This window comes from Fusarium verticillioides, chromosome 8 (genome assembly GCF_000149555.1).
Source record: "Fusarium verticillioides 7600 chromosome 8, whole genome shotgun sequence".
Taxonomy (NCBI): Eukaryota; Fungi; Ascomycota; class Sordariomycetes; order Hypocreales; family Nectriaceae; genus Fusarium; species Fusarium verticillioides.
The window spans coordinates 1-21,651 of NC_031682.1; the positions used below are offsets into that span (position 1 = coordinate 1).

Genomic DNA, 21,651 nt, shown 5'->3' on the forward strand with positions numbered 1-21,651 from the left:
GAGACTCTCAAGCCAAGCAAAACTGCACCTGAACTACCCATGCCAGAAGATGAGGCTCAGACGAGTCCCGTGCGAGCTCCCTCAAGAGCTCGTGTACGAGCTTCTGTAACAGATACAGATCTTCGAGATATCCTTCGAAGTACGGAACAGCGACTCCGAGAAGGAACGAGCCGTTCGCCAAGCAAGAACTCGCGCAGCTCACCAACGAAACGTTCACCACAGAAAATCTCATCAGTGAGAAGCACACCACGCAAGAACTCTCCCACCAAGACGCCGCATAGCCACAGGACCGTCCTAATATTCGATTCCACCAAACTGGCCCAGATCTTGCATCTGTGTACTTCGCCGACAAAAGCTTGTCGGAACAAGGCAAGGAAGCGACTGGCTCAGAGTATCGTGATGTTAATATACTACCAAGCTTTTTAATAAACCCATATAGCTATATACTTCTTATAGCTTATAGTCCTTATAAAGAGGCAAGTAAGATAGTCTATATATATAAGGCATATAATATAAGTTATTAGCTATAGGGACTATTAACTTAAAATAATACTTTTATTAAACTTAATTTAGGCAATATACCAGCTACTTAATATAATTATTTAAAATAAGCTTTATAAGCTTATTTAATAATAATTCTATTTAATATAAAAAGAGAACTCTAAATACTTTCTTAAAGGATAAAATAGCCTAGTCCTTATTATAAGGAGGAAGGGTTAAACTGATCAAGGTTGGGTAATATTGAGTTATAAGGTGGCGAATGGTCGGTTATAATAAAGTAATTCTAATATAATTAAGATAATCTATAAAGGTAAATCTCATAGCGCCTTATCCCATTTTCTAAACTTAAGCCTAAGAGATGCCGGATTAAACCGCAAATACAAGAACATCTTCTACTGTCTCAGCTCCAAGTTTCGTGGTCACTCAGTTCAGCAAAATCCCGCCTCATATGGAACAAAGACCAGGGATTCTTTAGTAAGAATAATCTTACGAACTCACGATCGTGTTACTTGTTGTGAGAAATGGTCAGCACTTTGTATTGCAGGCGGGTCAGGCTAATGGTGTATCCTTCCAGCGTCCTTAAGAACGATGAGGCCTTTCACGCAAATCTGATTAAAACAACTGTTGAAAGAGCAGGCCCGTTGACGAGCCTGCTCCGCTTGGAAGACTCGACCGCCGCAACTGCTGAAAATGACTAGGTTGCTGAGCCACAAACGAGACGAGCACTTGGCCAGTTCCAGGTGTCTATGAGCAATAGAATATCTTCCCAAAATCCCTGGCGAGAGGCTTTGACAAGATATGTGGTGACCCATACTGACAAGAAGGGATTGGCATCCTGGGTTCCATGTCCAGGCTACCGACAACGAGTACAGAATTCTGACTCGTAATGGTGAAGTGAGGAACCTCCCTTCATTACCGTAAAACACAACTATTCCAGATGATTTTTCTGCAGTTTTGGAGCATTTAGCTCGATACGAGCTTGTCAGAGGCCTCTCAAACTCAACTGTAGAAGAGGACTTCCGAGCATCGTTCAACATCAATATTGTTCGAGGGGCGGATCACTTTGGCCCAGACACTCTCGTAAATGTTGAACAAGATGCAGGCAAGACATCCATATTCGAACTGAAGCTTCAGAACACTGGTTCCAAGGTTCTGTATCTGTACATTCCTGACCTTGGTCCTCTTTGGCAGATTGAAGATATATACTGTGGCAGCTACGCAGTGATTCCCCCTTGTAACCAGAATAAGAGATTCATGACAGGCCACTTGACCAAGAAGTTCAGAACCATGGTACCTGGTGAATTGAGACAGTAGAGCATAGAAGAGTACCATGATACTCTTAAAGTATTTGTCACGTCTCAGCCGACTTCCTTTGATCTGCTGGAGCTTCCCAAGATTGGACATGTTCTCAAGAAGATGTCACCAACCGATAAGGAAAGATCTGGAGGCAACTCTATTGAGCAGTGGATTACTTTTAGCTTTCCACTAAGAACCTCTCTTGCAGCAGAGCTAGAAGCCTCGAAGAAGAGTTAAAAGTCCAGCGAGATAGAAGTTCTTTAATCGATATATAACGTTGAACTATTCATGCTTCGTTAGCGAGTTTATCTATCATTCCGAGTGTCTATTTAGACTCCAAATTCTTCATTCCATGCCATGCAACAGCCAACCACTCCTAATCATAAATCTCATCTTTGTCTATAACATGCCTGGTGCAAATCGAACCCCTATGATTAGTTCATTGTCTATGCAATGTAAGTCACCGTGATAGTTCCAGTCTTGTATGGAGGTTAATCATTCCTGTAAGCATTTTATTTATTAGTCCTCTCAGCGTTCGTGTCTTGATATCTTGGAGCGACGCCTCTATGTTCTCTATAGCGACTGGTGTCCTTGCCCTCGTGGCCATTGGTGTAGGTATGAGTATAATCCTGCCTCAGTTGCTTGTCTGCCTGAATACGATAATGCGGGTGATATGGTCTTTCGCCACGATATCGCAGATGACGTCACGGCTACCTTGCACATACAACTACAAGGATCGGGAGATATGATGTACTAATTAATATTAATAGCAAGCACTAAGCCGCCTAGTATTAGGACTTCTGTTGCTTTCGGCTTGCTTAGAAGTACATCATTTGGCTTCGGACGCATGTCGATAAGCGGCACAGAGCCTAGTCTAGGATCTATAAAACGGGTCTGGGCTTGCCCCTGCACCATGAAGACCCTCTCTACGCGACATCCATTAATCGAAATTAATAACAACATTGCCAGCCACCACAGATTCAATATGGAAAAGCTCGACCAAGACATCTTGGAAGCCACCAAGAACATACCGACGAAGCCAGAGGGAGAGACCGCTGAAATGGAATCTCATGAAAAGCTAGCAAACTTACTGATCACACGGTATCAGCAAACTGGAAACTCGGATGACCTTCAGAAATCCTTACGCCATAAGATGTCGATATTTCGCTGGTTGCAATTTCCCATTCAAATATCTCTCTGGTACACGGTCATTATAGACGAAGCCCTGAGTTGTGATGTCCCTTCTCGTTACAAGGAGACCAACAACCTAGAAGACCCTAGAGCAGCCATCACTATCTGCTGGCAAGTCTTCTTTGAGGAGCCGAGCAATGCCGAGCACGAAGCAATACGGGTGAGGCTATCATTTGTACTGCGTACCTTGACACTACAGTTATATGAGAAGTCAGGAAACTTGGGTGACATAGAACTGGCGGCCTCATATTCAAGGCGAGTTTTGCCTTTTATTCCAGATGACGTCGAGGATAGAGCCAACCCTCTCGATGAGTTTGCTAGGACCCTATTTGAGAAATACCAAGTTGGGGAGGATACAGACATCCTCCCGCTTGGAATACAATTATCAAGAGACGCCGTTTCCTGGACTCTTGAAGGTCATATCGAGAAACCTGCCAGAGTAGCTAACCTCGGGGCCTGGCTTCTGCGACGCTATGAGAAAAACAGAGACACGAATGATCTTCTAAAAGCAGTCGAAAAGACAGAACTCGCGATTAGTTTGTTGGATAAAGATAATTTCAATCAACTGAGATTTCTTACCAATCTTGCGATCATGCTGTCTCGACAGTTGGACCTCACCTGGGATGAGAATGATTCTGATCAGCTTGAGATTATGGCGTCTCGCGAGGATATTAGTAGAGGTTTGCAAGTCAACAGCATTGCACACCCATTGCTTGGAATTGAGGCAGTGAGAGATGCTATCCGTATCTTCAAATTTCACGGAAAGCTGAAAGAAGCGAATTTACTTACGCAAAAGGCTTTGCAATTATTACTCATGGCCTGCCATCCATCTATCACACGCCAGGACCAGCAATACGCCATTCAACAAATGTCGAGACTCGCTGCCGAAGCTTGCTCCCTATCACTTCTTGTTGGCAAAACGGAGGAAGCGCTTCTGAGTACTGAATTTAGTTGTGAAATCATCCTATATCACCTGATCAAGTATAGAAAGAAACTGTCTCTTCTGGAACAACAGAGTAAGCGATCGGCAGAACGGTTTGACAGGTTTCGATCTACAGCCGCTCAGCCTGTAGATACTACAGGCCAGGTCACTATACAGGATCGAGTTGTACCAGGAATTCAGGACTTTGCCCACGACCATGCCTTCGAACTCGCGCTGATCCGGAACCTACCAAACTTTGGAGTGTTCCTCACCTTGCCAAACCTAGACGACCTGGTTGTAGGAGCTACTAATGGGTCAATCGTGATAGTTAATATCACTCCCCTCAGCAGCGATGCCATCATTATCCAAAAGTCTGGACAACGAATCAGGTCCCTCAACTTACCAAATGCAACCTCCGTTGGGAACTCATTTCTTGACAAATATTTCAAGGCTTTCAGTCGTATAAGAAAGTCCCCGGGCATAGAAGATATAGGGAGCGACAGGGATCTGTACGATGAACGCTTTCTGAGTTGGCTATGGAGAGCTTGTGTCGACCCGATTCTCAAGGAGATCGCAGGGTCGCTGCCATCATCACCAACTCATCGAGTTTGGTGGATCGGGACAGGGATCGCCAGCGTATTTCCGTTTCACGCAGCAGGAAACTCCGAGGGTAACACTTTGGACAGTGTAATCTCGTCTTATGTTCCATCTATCACGTCTTTAATCGAAGCAAGAACTACCATGACATCTGGTGGTAACAATGGCGAAAGGACCTCCTCAGTCACGATAGTCACGGCGCCCAGAGATTCAGATGGCTGTCAGACCCCAAATGCTGCAGAACTGCTGCGAAGGATAGAGGAGACTATTGGAGAGGCCTCCAAGGTGGTGATCCTCTCAGAACCGTCACTTGAAGAGACATTAGAAAGTCTGCACAGGCCCCATGCTGTCCATTTTGCTTGCCACGGGTATTCTGATCCTCTCAACCCGTCCCAAAGTTACGTCCAACTTTGCAGGCGGTTATCACCAGGCTCAGACGACGAAAGACTGACAGTGGAGTTGATATCTGATAACACAACCTCGGATAAGGCACAAATCGCTTTCCTCTCATTGTACCCCAGGACAGAGAGCAAAACCGAGCGATCAACTGATGGAGGGCCAGGCATCATCAGTGCATTCCAATTGGCTGGATTTAGACATGTTGTGGGATCTTTGTCAAACGCTGATGGCGCTTCCCATTTCCATGTTACTAAGAGCTTTTATCAGTCTCTGAAAGAGAACAGGTTGAGTGAAAACACGGATTGGGTGGTGGCAAAGGCACTTCATGATGCTCTGAGGCAAGCCAGAGATCATGATAAAGATCCACATTGGTGGGCTCCATACATTCACTCGGGCGCTTAAGCAATAGCAGATGAATTAACCTCCAATTGTCAGTCTGGGCTCAAAATTATATCCCTACTGGGTGCTGTTGGGAGCAATGGCGAAAGAACCCAGATGGCATTTACCGGATGTCTGCTCATTGTCCCAGCTGTCTACTTGATTACAATACAGAGACTGTATCCAATGACAATAGATATACTCTTTGGTATTGTACTCACCGATTGCATTCAATTTGCCAATGAAGAACATCGTCTATCCTTCCATTCAACTCTTTAAAAAAAGCGAACGGTCCAGATGAAGGAAACCGTTACGAAGGTGGAGTGATTGTCGGCCGTGGTTAGGTATCACGAGGACCCAGCTTTATTACCTGAGCTCTTGAGAGCTGCGTCTCGCTCGCATCCCTCGGCCCCTGGGAAGTAGCAATTGCGAGTCAATGGTTAGAAACGCGGATGATTCGGTGACAGGCGATAGATAAATGCACCCCCTCGAAACTCGGGCTAGCTTGTACCGACCCTCCCTGTTGTGAAGGATCGGCCAAGTAAAAATTGGAGAAACTGCCTAAACCCCACTACACTCCCTCCACTCATCACTCGGGGGGTCCCTGGCCTTTAGCTTTAGTGCATCCTGCGCTGTAGGTATAAAAAGTAGTAGTCAAATGGCCTCCGCACTCAACACATACGAAGGATTGCGCCTGTCTTTAGAGCCCTAACAACTGTCATCATGTCTTTGCAAGTTGTTGATGTTGGTTTTGAGCATTATCGCAGCCCCAACACTTTAGGTGTCCATGAGCACAAACCACGTATTTCCTGGCGTCTAATCAACGCCCCTTCAGACTTTGAGCAGCAAGCTTACGAACTGCGCCTGGAGAAGGTCGACGGCCAGAAAAGCCATGTCGTCTGCTCTTCTCAAGTGGAATCTTCAGAATCCCATTTAGTTCCATGGCCAGCTGATGAGTCGCTCGCTTCGCGTCAGAGATACACTGTTTCCATCCGCGTTCGTGGCAAAGGAGAAACATGCTTTTCCGATTGGAGCGAGCAGGCTTGGCTGGAGACAGGCTTGCTCAAGCGAAGTGACTGGAAAGGCAAAGTCATTTCGGCTCCTTGGTCAGAGAAGGACAACGATAAGCCGAAGCCAGAAGATCTCTTTCGCAAGGCATTTACGTTGAATTCTGGCATCACATCCGCTCGCCTCTACATAACCGCCCAGGGCATTTATGAGGCAGAGATCAATGGCCGTCGCGTTGGCGATTACTTCCTCGCGCCCGGTTGGAGCTGCTACGACAACGAATTGACATATCAGACCTACGATGTTACCGACCTGCTGGACAGTAGAGACAATTGTCTGGGTGTCCGTCTTGCTGAAGGCTGGTTTACTGGCAGATTAAGTTTTGATGGTGGTATACGCAACAGATATGGCACGCGCACAAGCCTCCTTGCACAGCTTGAATTGCAGTATTCCGACGGTTCTTCGCAGCTCATTACAACTGATGATGACTGGATGGTAGCTCAAGGCCCCATTCGCCTCGCCGAACTTTACAACGGCGAAAAGTACGATGCTACTGTTGAGTTACCTGGCTGGTCTTCTCACGAGCATGTCGCTGGGCATTGGGAGAGCGCCGTTGCGTTGCCATTTATTTCTGAAAAGATCAACTTGACAGCCGGCTATCGCGAGCCTGTCAGACGAATTGAGACACTGAAACCAGTTTCTAAGATCACAACACCAACTGGCAAGACGATTCTCGATTTCGGTCAGAACCTGGTGGGGTATGTTCGAATCAAAGCTGTTCAAGGACAACGTGGTCACGAAGTCACACTGAAGCACGCCGAGGTCCTCGAAAATGGAGAATTGGGTGTTAGACCTCTCCGCGTCTGTGACGCCACTGATGTCTACACACTCAGAGGAGATATTGAGCCCGAGGTATACGAGCCTCGATTCACTTATCATGGCTTCCGTTATGTTCAGATCGACAATTGGCCTTCACAAGACCAAGATGTTGTCGCTGCTCTCGAGGCTGTTGTTTGCCATACTGATATGGAAGAACAAGGAATCTTTGCATGCTCCGATAGTAAACTGAACCAATTATTCAGTAATGTCCGCTGGAGTATGCGAGACAACTTCCTCTCCATTCCGACAGACTGCCCACAGCGCGATGAGCGACTTGGCTGGACTGGAGATCTGGCCTTGTTCGCGCCAACAGCTACTTACATCTATGGCTGTTACCCGATTCTTCGAGACTGGCTCAAAGGCGTATGGTTTGACCAGCAGCGACAGGGAGGAGTGCCTCCAATGGTATCGCCAAACATTCTCGACAGATGCAGGATCTGGGGTCCTGTTTGGCCTTGCGCTATCTGGCATGATGTGGTCGTCTTGGCTCCTTGGGCGCTGTATGAAGAAACGGCTGATGATGCTATCTTGGCTGATCAGTTCGAGTCCATGGAAACGTGGTTCAAAGTCATCCCCAGGAACAAGGATCGTTGCACTCATCTTTGGGATTTCAATGCCGATCAACTGTCTGTAAGTCTTTCGTCGCGAATTTTTGAAGCCACTTTTGTTGACCTAGCCAGGACTGGCTTGACCCAAGCGCTCCCCCCGACGATGCTGCCAAAGCTACGACGGATCCTCCACTGGTAGCCAACGCGTTTTTGATCAACTCTCTTGACATCATGGCCCGCGTCTGCGGTGTTCTTGGCAAGTCTAAAGATCATTTATTCTATAAATCGTGGGCCGACCATGCGCGAGCAGAATTCACCGAAGAATACGTCTCCCCGAGTGGTCGCCTTGTGTCAGACACACAGACTGCCTACTCATTAGCGATTTGCTTCAAGCTTCTCAATCAGGACCAGATATCACGAGCCGGGTCGCGGCTTGCAGAAATTATTCGACGAAATGCCTTCCGCATCGGTACTGGCTTTGCTGGTACGCCTTTTGTCTGCGAAGCCCTCACTTTGACCGGTCACAGTAACGTTGCTTATTCCATGCTTCTCAATGAGAAATGCCCCTCATGGTTATACGCTATCTCGATGGGTGCTACTACGACTTGGGAACGTTGGGACAGTATGCTACCCGACGGATCAATCAACCCTGGCGAGATGACCAGCTTCAATCATTACGCCTATGGGGCGATCGCCAAGTTTATGGTTGAACGACTTGCTGGGCTGCAGCGACTTGAAGCAGGATGGAAGAGGTCGAGGGCCCAGCCTGTCGTCGGAGGCCATTTTACCTGGGCATCTGCGTCGCATCTTACGCCTTACGGCAGAGTGTCGAGTTCGTGGAAGCTTGAGGGCGATGAGGCAGGAAAGCAGGTTCTTCGTGTAGACGTAGAGGTGCCCCCCAGCACGACTATGGAAGTTGTGCTGCCTGGTGAGAACGACACTCATAAGACTGAAGTTGTCGGATCAGGAAGGTGGTCTTTCACAGTAGATTATAAGAAGCAAGGAGAGTGGCCTGCGAAGGAGATCAAGTTTATCTTGGCCAAGATTGTTGAGGACTTTCAGAGGGAAGAACAGCTCAAGGCACAGGGTCCAAACGGCATCAAGACTTGATTAGGTCAGTTACAATACTACATCGACTTGAACTGGAGCATTCCTCTTTCTTGCCACATATAGGACTACAATTCTAGCAAATTCCTTCACAGTATCATGCCTGGTGCACGGCTTCATATCGGCAAAACCATGTCCTTCGATGATCTGAGATGTGAAGAGTGTCTTGTTCGGTGTATTACATCGCGAGAAACCCCTTGTATACTGAAATGGTTCAACGCCTCATCATTCTAATCAACGTCGCAAGCAGTCACATCCATGGACAGCCAGGTTCATCGCACGATCCGATGATCCTTCCCGATATTCATGCATTCGATTCGGCGGATCAGCAACCGAATAGTGACCTGGATCACGAGTCAAATTCCTACTTGGTCTACCGAACCATTTCCGAGTCGCCAATGAAATGAATCGAAAGCCGGCGCTAGTATAGTCAAGCCGGCTTTGACGAGTCGCCATTGGACTGTGATAGCTTCCCCCTTCTGGTCTAGACCCTTGTCTCAGTCCACCCTCAGCTTTTCTCCCCATCTGGGGCCCCGCACTTTGGTGTACCAGCAGGTTGGAGAAGCTTTTCCATCCGGGGATCTTTGCACCGCGATGCCAATGGTAACACTCTCTTCTCGTCTATTATATAAGATGCATCGCCTGCTGTCACTGATGTTCATTCCTCAGCACTCTCCACAAGATCCATTGTCTGTCTCTTAACTCCAATACTTTTCCCTATATCTTCTCCACATCCTGCCTCCCAATGGAGAAGCCTGAATCAACCGCTCATGTTGAGCGATCAGACTCTAAGACCACCCACGTCTCTCCAGACCATACTCGCGGTCATGCCATTCAACACCAAGAGCATAATCGAACCTACCTCCAGACCCTGCGACGCGATCCATGGCTTCTCCTATGGATCGGAGTCATGCTCTGGACTCTCATCGTCCGCGGCTTCGAGAACCAGTCTTCCGGTTCTGTAATTAGCATTCCCGTGTTCAAAGAGCGATTCGGAAAACAACTCGACGACGGCTCATACTTTATCGAGACGAGCTGGCAATCTGCACTCAGCGGAGGCTCCAACGGTGCTGCCATCTTTGGAGCCTGGGCCTCTTCATACTTTGCTGATCTGATTGGCTTCAAACCTGTTATTCTGATTGCAGCTGCGATCAACATTGGATCAGTTGGCGTTGAGTTCGCGTCTACGTCGATCGAAATGTTCTTTGCTGGCAAGATGGTCAACTTTGTCGCCATTGGCGCGTTCCAGAACCTATGCACAGCATACGTAGCCGATGTGTCACCACTGGCCATTCGATCCACCACAATTGGTTTCTGCAACCTCGCTCAATGCATCGGTCCCTTCATCTCTGCCATCCTTTCCAACTTCAGCTCTCAATGGGAGACAAATTGGTCCTGGCAGTCTCTCATCGTTGCCCAGTGGGGCTTTGCCGGTGTTGCTCTGATCGGCCAACTCTTTATGCCTGAGAGTCCTGTCTATCTGGTCCGTAAGGGAAAGATGGAAAAGGCCCGTATGGCTCTTGAGCGCATGTACTCGGACCCCGAAGACGCGTCTGGACATCTTGAACGTATCAAGTTGACTCTCGAAGAAGCCGACTCGCAGAATCTTGGCTCATACCTCGACTGCTTCAAGGGCACCAACCTTCGACGATCCCTTATCGCTATTATGGTGTTCCTTTCTGAGCCCATGTCAGGTCTTGGTTTCGTCTCCAATTATGGTGCCCTCATGTATCAGTACCTCGGAATTAGCGACAAGAAGTCCTTTCAGATTCAGATCGGCGCTCAAATTCTCTCCATGTCCGGTGCAACAATCGCTTTCCTCGTTGGCGACTTTTATGGACGTCGGCCCATGTACCTCGCTGGGTGCATTGGCCTCTCTCTGCTTCTCATCTGTATGGGAATCTCTGGTTCAATCGACACTACCGCTGCTGTCACGGCTTCTGTTGGATTTTACACCATGTACAACTTTTTTTATAATGTCGGCGTTGGATCAACTGTGTACACCCTTGCGGGAGAGATTCCCACGTCCGTCCTCCGTACCAAGACCCTCGCTATCTCAATTTCCATCTCCTCAGCCGTCAACACCATGTGGTCGTTTGTCGCGCCCTACATGTTTAACCCTGGATACGGTAACCTCAAGGCTAAAATCGGCTTCGTCTATGGAGCTTTCATGGTGATCTTTGCTGTTCTGGCATTCCTCTTCGTGCCCGAGACTCGCATGCGAAGTTACGAGGAGCTGGACGAGCTTTTCATGAACAAAGTACCCACGCGTCAATTCCGCACGTATGTTACTCTTGCTGAGCGTCGCGCTGAGGAGGCGTATGCAATTGAACATGGGTTGCAAGGTACTATCAAGGATGTCTGATATTGAGTGTCAATTGTAAGTGGCCTATCATTTGGGACCTTGCTCTAAATTCTCTTCCATAGCTCGTCATCATCGAATCTAAATGAATGAGTATATTAAAGCTTATCTAAATAAATATCTTATTTCACTCTTTTTAGTGTTTATGTTATATGATGGATCTTTTTTAAACAGCGATTTTATGAATAGAACTTTATCTGCAGGGTAAGCAGGTCCCTGGGTTCCTCATCTCTTGAGGCATTAAACACTGACGGTCATTCCATGGCCAATTGCTCAGACCTCAGCCTGGAATAGCATCTGAGCCAGCAACTAATCTCGGCCTAGCTGTGATGTTTTTCATTGTCCAAACATGTCCTTTTTCTTCCTTGCTGGCGCTCTAGATGCTGCATTTGCTGCCCAGGTGTGTGGAGTCGAACTGGGTTCTCGAGTCAGAGATGAGGGGGCACACTTAGCTCCGGCTTTGGCATCATTTGATTGGACATATTTCCCGGGTTTGACTTGCTTCGATTGGCTTCCATCTTCAGAGGTCTCCCCCACTTCGGCCGTTTAGCCGGCATCTTCTTGCTAACGTGACACCCTGAACCGTTCACCCCAGTGACAACACCATCGCGTCGCGCCGCGGTAGCTACGCGATGCTAACTTTCAACCATTGCCTGGCGGTTTTCATGATACACATTCAGAGTTTGTATTGCGTTTTGAAATCATCCCCTCACGTATTAATTATTTGGATCATCTAATACTCATCAGGTCTCGGTGTCATAGTTCTGTATATCCATAATCATGGCCTGAGTGATGCGACCTCGTTCAAGATGGTCGTTTCCGTTTGTTGCTTCAACACTGGCAGCAGACCAATTATCATCCACCTTATCTTCAAGAGCAAGTGCATGAGCAATAAGAAACTTGACCATCCATCTGTCGAACCGGTAAGACTCGGCATTCATTGACTGAATGCAATTCTTCTGAAAGACAACCAGGCGTTTGATCTGCTTACTGGTGAGAAAATGACCGAGGAGTAATAGCGATGTACTTACCATCATCTCCACGCTGGGCCAGTAGTTTCTTAGTTGTACCAAGGATTCGAGGTTTGAACTCAGGCGGTCTCTTGACTCCTCAAGCTCATGAGACTCTCCGAATAGATATGTGTGCAATAACACTGATGAGGACACGATTGTCACATGCCCCACGATGTTGTAGAGTGCCTCGGCCCCAGGGACCTCCCGTGAGACCTTGAGAACGTCGCATACAATGGCTGCATGGGATTTGCAGGAGCTAGCATACTTCCGGCCGTTTGTTGTCGGCGGTCGGCGATGATCGAGGTATTGGTAAAATAAAAGCGTATAGTAGTGGTGATAGCCCAGATGAAAGGCTATGAAGACGCGTCCTAAGCCACGGTCGACGAAAGAAGCCAGGTTTTCCCTTGAGAACATCAATCCAGGACCCAAACCCTCCTCGAAAGCCCTGAGCTCAGCTTCAAGTCGTTGCACTGACTCATCTATGAAGGGTTCGTTCCACTCAACCCCATTCGCGAGTTCTTGCTGAAGGTTCTGTATCTCAGCATATAACCCAACCAGTCTGACCATGTGAGCCCACAATCCAGGCTTCCAGTCCAACTCTGTGACGTCTCCATCTCCTGACCTCATGTTGTAGAACATGTATTCGTCGAGTGGCCCTCGAGGTTGTTTGGTTCGCCATCTGAACTGTGGTGATAGGTTAGAGCCTCCACTGGCCCAAGTGTCGATAATGAAGCACGTCCAGAATATGCGTCTCTTGACTTCTCGCATCACACCGTCATCGCTTTCGTCAATTTCTCCCAGCTTCAGAATTTGAGTCATTCGACTTGCGAGTCCTGACTGACAATTAGATATCGTTGCAGCTGAAATGAGGGGCCAAAGACGAACCAAAATACAGAGACTCGGCATCTGCGTCACCTTCTCCGAAGAAATTGTTTCCGACAAGAATGCAAGCTTGGATGTTCTCGATGCAGATATGTTCTAGGTCGTCCTTCAATGCTGCGGTAGCTTGAGCACGATACATCGGCCCACGAGCAACGATGTCAGGGTCTGTGGCGAATCTGGTCTCAGATCAGAGCTGTTGAGCGTGTGCATATGAAACAAGATATGAGAACTATAACATACCTTGCAGATAAACCCATCATAGCAAGAAGGACAGGTTGTTTGACAGTACCTTCTCCCACGCTGACTTTGAATGTGGGCTCGTGGAAGAGGCTGTGAGGGGAATCATGGATAAAGCGAAAGTAGAGACCCACCAAGTACATCTTCTCATCTTGTGTACAGGTTGACTGACTAAGCCGTGAGGGATACTGAACTTCTGATGATCTTGGAAGTTGGGGGCTGATGATAGTTGTCGTTGTACACTGCAAGTTTCGCTGAACACACTGGGAGCATGCTGCTGAGCTGTCTGCCCGATCGCATTTGCGTTTAGAACTTCTACAGTTCAAGCACGCTGTTGAGGGTCGCATTACCACGATCTATCAGGTGTTAGATTGCATAGTCAGGAAGAGTAGGAAGGGTATCTAAAACGTCATGACCGACTAAGAGGTGATGATAGAGTTAGAATTAGTGGCCCAATGCTCTGTTGTTCAGCGGTTCAGCGGTTCAGCGTGAGATTGCTCCACTAGACCTAACATGGCAGACTGCCCTACTTTAGCCGAGGCTAAGTTCAGGATCCATATTGTGAGAGCCCTTTATAAATTGTGTCTTTTATACTTAGGTCAAGAAAAACAATAACCTAGAGATAGGCTGCAGTGAATGATTCCTGCTCCCCTACACGATTCCAAATATCATTCAGTACACCAGCCTGTCGCTGAACAAAATCGCCATATCCCTTCTTGCCTACTATCTCTCCATTATCCCATATAACCATACCGCGTAAGATTGTATATCGTGGCCAGTTCTTCACTGTCCTGCCTTCGTATGGTGTGTAGTCATTGGCGTGGTGTAATGCTTCGTTTCGAATGGTCACGTCGGGCAACTTGTCATTGGGATACCAGATCACGAGATCCGCATCCGACACACCAGGCATCATTGATCCCTTCTTGGGATATAGCCCATACAACTTTGCCGCATTGGTTGATGTCACCTCCACGAATTTCGTTAGGGGCAGCTTGTCAGCAGAAAACACAAGAGGGAGTCTCGTTTCTACCCCAGGAATTCCATTCGGAATGTGCCTGAACTTTCCGACTGGATAGTCATGTGTAATGCAAGCCTTCTTGCCCTTTTCTGTATCATCATAAGAGAACGGGCAATGATCTGAGCTCAGAACAGTAAATGTTCCATTTCGTAGGCCCTCCCAAATAACCTCTTGTGATGCTTCATCGCGTGGGGGTGGCGAGCACACGAACTTAGCACCCTCGAAGCCTGGCGCATCTAGATCACTGCGCGTCAGAAATAGATACTGCGGGCAAGTCTCTGCAAAGATTGGTTGGCCAGCTGTCTGGGCTTGCCTAATGCGATATGTTGCATCCGGGTCACTAATATGCACCAACAAGATAGGCGTATTAGCAATAATAGAAGATAGCACGATGGCACGGTTTGTTGCTTCCGCTTCGAGCGCAGGCGGACGCGATGTTGCATGGTATTTTGGAGCGAAGAGTTTGCTGGCTTCAAGCTGATCTGTCAGCCAGTTCAGAATATCACCATTCTCTGCATGGATCATGGTGAGGATATGGTTGTTACGAGCATGGTGAAGAACCGATAGGATTTGATCGTCGCGGAGTTGGAGCGCCTCATAGGTCATATAGATCTTGAGGGATGTGACGCCCTCGGCTTTGAGCATTCCAAGCTCGGAGAGAGCTGTTTCGGTGGGATTGGAGACAAGGAGATGGAACCCGTAGTCACAGTAAGTGTTCCCTCGAGCCTTGTCATGGGCGTCGGCCAAAGGCTTCAGAAGTGAGGGCTCGTGTCTCTGTTGAGGAGCGAAGCAAACAATCGTAGTACAGCCTCCAGCGATTGCCGAGCGGGTTCCTGGATTTGTGTCAAAATGCGGTCCCTTCATGAATACGGTCTCTAGTGTGTTGTACAACTCACCTGTTTCAAATGTATCAGAAGAGGAGCCCTTCCCAAACATGGCAGGTTCTTGTAGATGAACATGGCAATCAACACCACCAGGCTATCCATTGAAGGTGAGCGTAACTCTATCCAGAAGTGGAGATGAGACCTACAGTCACATATGCACCCTCGGCATCAATTATTCGCAATGCATCCGTCTCAGCAAGTGATCCCGATGGTGCAAGCAAGGCGATTTTGCCATCCTTGATAGCAACGTCATAAGCACCTATATCAGAGGCTGTAACACATACACCGTTGATAATAACGAGATCGAATGCCTCCATGATGATTTTCATATGAGTTTGCAGCCGTAAGTGTTTTACGCGGAGCAGCAGTAATGGTGAGGCGGTAGTTTGGGCTGGCAGGTTTGAGTACTGGGACAGCTACTTTAATTTAACACTTTGATTTCCCGCCTATGACAAAGAAGCTGACTGCCTCAACTTTTCATAACCCCGCATCGGCGGCGCAGTCGAGAGAATTCGGATGGTTCCGAGGGTTGAATGCGAAAGATATGGCTTATCGCAGGGTTGAGTTGTGGATTGCTACCATCCTGAGTCTGGTTTAGTTCTTATCAGTGGGGCTGGTCAATATTCCCTTCGGTCGGATACAGCATCACTATCTACATGGAGAAACTGCTTAATGATGACTTGGCATGGTTTGGCAGTGCATTTTTATTATGATAAATCTTCAGAAACTTGAGTGAACAATCTGGCCTCATAACAGATGACAACTCCGACTTGCCCATCTCTACAGAACGGCACCAGTAAACCACTCTAGTCCCTCACTCGAGAGAAGTTTCTCAATATCGTGATCCAAGTCCAAGTCTATGCTTTGACGGAAATGAGGGACAAAATTTGTAGCATCAGTAAATCGATCCCCATCGAGGAGTAAGTACGTTGGTTGCGTCAACCCCAACGAGGACTGCGCAGGTATTTCATCAGGGACGCGTCTCCGAGTCTCACAACCCTCCACAGACTCTCTCCTAGCGTGGTACTCATTCCTCTCCCCATAGTTTGATGTGATATTGAAATTACCGTCAAGTACGTGTGGCATGCGGGATTCTCTCGGTCTCGGTCCGTTAATCGCTGTCGCGCCATGTGTCTCTCGGCTTGACAAGCGTTCAGCACTGTGATTTCCCAGGTGCTGCCCTTTCACTGCGTCTAGAATTTTCTCTGAAATCGTCTCGAAGACGTCACGGTATTTCTTTGCGCTTGACCACTGTTCTGTGATGACATATAAGACAGTGGAACAGGCCCCGACGTCGCCGATGCGCTCCACCGAATAGATAGAGGGACACATGCGAATACAGTAAATTAACGTGAAGCCAGCAAGGAAAACTGCGTGCAGATCTCTTAGTGAGAATGGAATCGGTGACAGACGATGGAGGCGCCTGTAGAGCCGGCATATTTGTCCAGATGACTCGGCGCATGCCGTGTAGTCGGTTGTCTCAAATGGGTAATTGTGACAGTTCTCGGTCATTAATGGTTGAAGTAATGACCTTCGGGCTTTGTGATATTCTAGTAAAAGCTCAGTCTTTTCCATCTCGACAGACCTTTTGAGAAATCCTTGGTCTTGGGAAGTTTCTGAAGACGACGACTCTTCGCTGTCAGCATTATCCTGTTCGCGTAAGAGGTCCGTAAGCCTTCTCGAACCATCAGACCCCTTGGAAGCGTCTTCACTGAACGTCGCTAGAACTTGCTTTTTCCACTGGTCCAGTTGTTGAAGCAATTTGGATGTTGTTGTTCGCAGGCCCTCCTTTGCTGGAGTTTTCTTTATTCGTGACAGGGCCAGACGAATCTCGCTGTGGATTTGGTACAGCTGTATATGTTGCCGGTGAAAACTGAGGGCAGCTTTATACTCTGAACCATGGTCCAGGCTATGTTGTGGCATTTGATCTGGAGTGGTGGCTTGATCACCATGGTCCATAGCCGCCGGCAAAGAAAGGTCAATTTCTTCGTCTGAGAGAGCAAATGGCCGACCTAGAACTAGAGCTGTTTTCCTCTCGAAAATATAGGCACTCCAAAATAATCTCTTCCGATAGTGGTCCACTTCCATATTTTGGCGATCTACGTGGCGTTGTTTGTGGAGTCCAAGTTCGAGACATTGACGAATAGCTAGGCCCGCAAGATGCCATACACTCGTACCTTTGGTTGGCATGACCTCGTCAGCGAGCGGACACATGAGCAGAGTAATATTAATAAGGATTTCCTTACCGTAAGGAGAGCGCATTGAATGGATCGCAAGAAGTAACGTCACCTCGATGGACTTGGTGCTCGTAAACTTGAGGTCTTGGCGAATATGCTCCATTGCTCGAAGAAAATGTCCTTCAGGAACTGTACTCGAAATGCTGAACCTTTGAAGCAGCTGAAGGCACCTAGAACCAATGGCGTATACTAAATGCATTATTGCCAAGTCAATATGCTCTGTACTAAGAGATTCTTGCCCATCTCGTCGTTTGGTGATAGAGCGATGCAATTGCCACAACCTTTCCAAGTTCAAGAACGGATACAAGGGATGCACGAGTGCCAGATAAGCCCGTATATAGCTCGACCCTGCATTGTATTTGGGAGGTTCGGCCAATGTGATGTTGGCTTTTGGCACTTGGTGCGAGAAGGGTCTGTCTGCGAGCTGAGGTAGAGACACGTCCACGGGGTTTTCCCCTGAATCAATAGCAACCTGAACAAAATGTGCAAGGCTTAGACCAGCTGAGAAGCCAAAGTAATGCGGTTCAGCCCCTGCGCACGAGGATAGGACCCCCAGACCCAGCGCAAGTTGACCAGAACGCTCTGCTCCAGAGGTCACCTCAGTAATTTCTCGTGAACGACCTGGTGCAGGGCTTTCGGACCGAGCGGTTGTTGGCAAATTTTCTACTCGTCTTTCGCGAAGATCCTCAGTGCTGGTTACCTGATTTGGAGAAGACTCGTCCATCACGAGATTTGCCTCCAATTGGCGAACTCGCTCTTCCAGCCTCTTGACATAGGACGATGGGTAGGCTTGGTTACTGTATATGCACGGCACCTTTGCCTTGTCACAATTCGAGCAGGCTGGGCTCGTGTTGTCGCACTAGTTTTGTCTCAGTTAGCATGCAGATCGATCGCGACCGTGAAATTGATGTTTATCTTGCCTTTTGTCGTCGGCTCTTGCATCTCTGACATGCAACCAAGACCCGAGGTCGTTTTGCAGGGCGGCCGTATTCGGCCATACTCTCTTCTTCCATAACGTAATCGGATCAGAGCGATAGCTTTTGCAGTTTGTCCGTCCAGATACGGATGTGATCCGAGTTATGCATTGATGTTTATGCCCGCCTCGTTGTTATCGGCACCGGAGTGACCCGACACTCGGGCTAGCCAGAATCAGGCTGGCTCATACACGGACAAATCTTATCAGTGACTAACGTCCATGCTTGGTACTAACGTTATCTGTTATCTTTGATTGCGGACCATTCCGAATCATAGCGCCCATCCGTAATCACATTTTCTCTACAAATTAATCGCAGCCAATTCGCGTCTGTTGAAGTGCCGGTCTTGCGATATGTTTCCGTCGGTAGAAGTGCGTTGTTCATAATATCACTATCAGTCGCCTCGGCTTTATTCTAAATCTTGTACATCAGTCATGGATTCGAGACCATTTCCACGCAAAGCTCGGTTGGGAGTTATCGTACCGTCATCAAATACAGCACTGGAACCGTTAACGCAGCAAATGATTCTCAGTCTTGCACAGGAGGGAATAAAAGCTAGCCTCCATTTTGCGAGATTCCGCGTTACGAAGATCGAACTCTCTGACGATTCAAAATCCCAATTTACCCTGGAGTCAATGCTTGAGGCAGCGGGACTATTAGCCGATGCGAAAGTCGATATCATTGGCTGGAGCGGCACATCCGCATCCTGGCTCGGGTTTTCTTCCGATGACACTTTATGTCAAATGATCGAGAATACCACCGGCATTCCAGCAACATCATCGGTCTTGGCAATGAGGGATATCCTTCTTCGAAGCGTGGCTCCAGAAATCGGCCTCGTGACACCATATATAACAGAGGTTAATGCTGCAATTTGCGACAACTTTGCAAAAGAAGGGCTGTCTATAGCAGGAACAAGATCTCAATGCTCCGGCTTGACGTCAAACTTTGATTTCGCGGCTGTTCAAGAGCAAGAGTTGGATGAAATGGTCTCACAGGTTGTCACAAACGGGGCCCGGGTCATTCTCATCATGTGTACCAACCTCGCGGCTGCACAAAGAGTGATATTCTGGGAAAGAAGATATTCTGTTACGGTTCTAGACTCAGTTGCAACCGTATTGTACGGTATGCTTCGACAACTTGGTATAGAAACATCAGGACTTGCTAGTGAGTGGGGTTCGTTATTCAATATGAGAACAGAACCGGTCCACGACACATAGATAGTTGTAGTAGGAAACAAGCTAGCGGTAGATACTGGTACTTATTAGCATATGCTTGAGTTGTTGACAATGTATTTTCCGGTTTCTCTTTTCCATGACAATGTTGCAAGTCTAAGTAATGCTCTTAACCTCCTTGCTTGTCGAACCACTCATATAGAGGCATGTAGCACATCCCATTCCTTGCCCATTCGGCGTCGATAAGTCAGAGCACATGTATTCCTTTTCAAGAATTGACCATAACCCTTGGTGCCTGTTACAATGCCATCCTGAAAAACCACTCTGCCCCGCATAAGAACAATTCGAGGCCAGTTCAAAAACTCAATGCCTTCATATGGCGAGTAGTCACAGCCATCGTGCAGGTGTAGATCGTGGTCCAACCTTCTAGGCGAGAACGTATCCTGTGTGTGCCATATGACAATATCGGCGTCTGATCCTATTTGTATGGCACCTTTGCGTGGATAGAGGCCATACAATTTCGCCGGGTTTTCAGACGTGAGTTCGACAAATCTCTTTACATCAATGCACTGACGCTTGAGGACACCTTCAGAGAAGAGCAAGGGTATCCGGGTCTCGACTCCAGGAAGACCATTTGGTATTTTTGTGAATCTCGATGATGGTTAGTACTAGCCAGATAAATGTTGATCACTCAGGACTTACACTCCTTGAACCTCGCCACTTTTGCTGTATGAATGACCCAACTTCTTTCCCCTGGTATCATCGAACCTGAGTTGATATGAGTTAATTCTTCTTACAAAGGACGGCTGATAGCAGGTGAATTCTTACCGATACGGGCAGTGGTCTGATGAGAATATGGTGAATGTGCCGTTGATGATTCCTCTCCATATTTCCTCAATATCCTTTGGGTCGCTGCGCAAAGGAGGCGAGCAGACGAACTTGGCACCACAGAAATGATCCCTGTCGAGATTCTCTTTGCCTAATAATAGGTACTGAGGACATGTCTCTGCGAATACCGGCCTCAATAATGATTGGGCCTTGCGTATAACATTCATCGATTGTCGAACAGAGACATGAACGATGAGCATCGGCGTGTCCATGACCGAGGAGAAAGTAATAGCGCGGTTGACGGCTTCGGCCTCAGCCTCTGGAGGATGCGCTATTGCCTTGAACCTCGGGTCTGTAAGTCCCTGGGCTTCTAAATGCTCAGTAAAGAAATCGACAAGATCCCCATTCTCAGCATGCACTAGTGCCACCATTCCTAGTTCCCGTGCTTTTTGCAGCGCTGAGAGCACCTGACGATCCGAAATCCTCATGTGCTTGTATGTGAGGAATAGCTTCATGCTCATTATACCAGACTGGGCAAGCTCTGGAAGTTCTTGTTCTAGCACTTGTGCAGTGGGATCGGTGATAATGGCATGGAAACCGTAGTCCGCATATGAGCCTTGGTCATTGACAAGTTCATGGTATTTGTCAACTTGCTCTTTCAGAGACTGGCCCCGAGATTGCTCTGCAAATAAGATGACTGTCGTCGTGCCCCCGGCAATTGCACTCCTAGTCCCCGTGTCGACTGCGTGTTGGAGTTAGTGAAAATTACCATGTATGAGGAAGAGCGCATGCGTACTTGTATCGGCACTAGTATAGCCTGCTTCTTGAGCTCTGGGCGAGCGATCTTGAGACAGGTGGACATGGCCATCAACCCCACCTGGAGTTACAATGGCCCCGTTGCAGTCAATTATTTGCGTGTCTTCTGTTGCAACGAGGCCAACGCCTAGGCCCACAATGACGCCTCGCTTGATGCCTATATCGCAAACAAAGGAACCATTGACATGGGCATTGCGCAGGATGGTATCAAATTCTTGCATAGTTCTGTGCGCTTCTGGCGAATTAAACTCTGGATGTTTGCGAAACGGTATGGTAATGATAGGAACATTCGCAAGGCGGAAAGGAGATCAAGTCCAGCTGGATGATCCGTGAGCATAGATGAGAGTAGTCACAAAATGTTTTATTTACCTCTGCTTTTTATGACTGGCTGGAGGTAGCTGC

At 47.8% G+C, this 21,651-nt stretch overlaps 8 protein-coding genes across 8 annotated transcripts; 5 read left to right on the forward strand and 3 right to left on the reverse strand.

Moving 5' to 3' along the window:
• Positions 1-1,755: 1,755 nt before the first annotated feature.
• Positions 1,756-2,034, forward strand: FVEG_16181 (hypothetical protein; the record flags this gene model as incomplete). The annotated part of the gene is made up of 2 exons (XM_018905418.1): positions 1,756-1,791; positions 1,864-2,034. 2 exons carry the CDS (start codon positions 1,756-1,758, stop codon positions 2,032-2,034), a joined length of 207 nt encoding a protein of 68 aa, XP_018753914.1.
• A 748-nt stretch (positions 2,035-2,782) lies between these two features.
• On the forward strand, positions 2,783-5,308 carry FVEG_07770 (hypothetical protein; the record flags this gene model as incomplete). The annotated part of the gene is made up of 1 exon (XM_018896444.1): positions 2,783-5,308. One exon carries the CDS (start codon positions 2,783-2,785, stop codon positions 5,306-5,308), a length of 2,526 nt encoding a protein of 841 aa, XP_018753913.1.
• A 699-nt stretch (positions 5,309-6,007) lies between these two features.
• On the forward strand, positions 6,008-8,829 carry FVEG_07769 (hypothetical protein; the record flags this gene model as incomplete). The annotated part of the gene is made up of 2 exons (XM_018896443.1): positions 6,008-7,801; positions 7,852-8,829. 2 exons carry the CDS (start codon positions 6,008-6,010, stop codon positions 8,827-8,829), a joined length of 2,772 nt encoding a protein of 923 aa, XP_018753912.1.
• A 742-nt stretch (positions 8,830-9,571) lies between these two features.
• Positions 9,572-11,191, forward strand: FVEG_07768 (hypothetical protein; the record flags this gene model as incomplete). The annotated part of the gene is made up of 1 exon (XM_018896442.1): positions 9,572-11,191. One exon carries the CDS (start codon positions 9,572-9,574, stop codon positions 11,189-11,191), a length of 1,620 nt encoding a protein of 539 aa, XP_018753911.1.
• A 671-nt stretch (positions 11,192-11,862) lies between these two features.
• On the reverse strand, positions 11,863-15,605 carry FVEG_07767 (hypothetical protein). Its single transcript, XM_018896441.1, has 7 exons — positions 15,369-15,605; positions 15,235-15,316; positions 14,045-15,171; positions 13,324-13,676; positions 13,087-13,259; positions 12,220-13,034; positions 11,863-12,171 (listed from the first exon to the last, which is right to left on the reverse strand). The coding sequence occupies exons 1-7, from the start codon at positions 15,549-15,551 to the stop codon at positions 11,932-11,934; spliced, it is 2,973 nt and encodes a 990-aa protein (XP_018753910.1). The 5' UTR covers positions 15,552-15,605; the 3' UTR covers positions 11,863-11,931.
• Positions 15,606-15,901: 296 nt separating this feature from the next.
• Positions 15,902-18,569, reverse strand: FVEG_07766 (hypothetical protein). The gene is made up of 3 exons (XM_018896440.1): positions 18,380-18,569; positions 17,469-18,318; positions 15,902-17,399 (listed from the first exon to the last, which is right to left on the reverse strand). Exons 1-3 carry the CDS (start codon positions 18,470-18,472, stop codon positions 16,003-16,005), a joined length of 2,340 nt encoding a protein of 779 aa, XP_018753909.1. The 5' UTR covers positions 18,473-18,569; the 3' UTR covers positions 15,902-16,002.
• Positions 18,570-18,739: 170 nt separating this feature from the next.
• On the forward strand, positions 18,740-19,733 carry FVEG_16180 (hypothetical protein). The gene has a single exon (XM_018905417.1). It carries the CDS (start codon positions 18,868-18,870, stop codon positions 19,648-19,650), a length of 783 nt encoding a protein of 260 aa, XP_018753908.1. The 5' UTR covers positions 18,740-18,867; the 3' UTR covers positions 19,651-19,733.
• On the reverse strand, positions 19,677-21,579 carry FVEG_07765 (dihydropyrimidinase). The gene is made up of 4 exons (XM_018896439.1): positions 21,230-21,579; positions 20,434-21,175; positions 20,308-20,373; positions 19,677-20,256 (listed from the first exon to the last, which is right to left on the reverse strand). The coding sequence occupies exons 1-4, from the start codon at positions 21,468-21,470 to the stop codon at positions 19,800-19,802; spliced, it is 1,506 nt and encodes a 501-aa protein (XP_018753907.1). The 5' UTR covers positions 21,471-21,579; the 3' UTR covers positions 19,677-19,799.
• Positions 21,580-21,651: the final 72 nt, after the last annotated feature.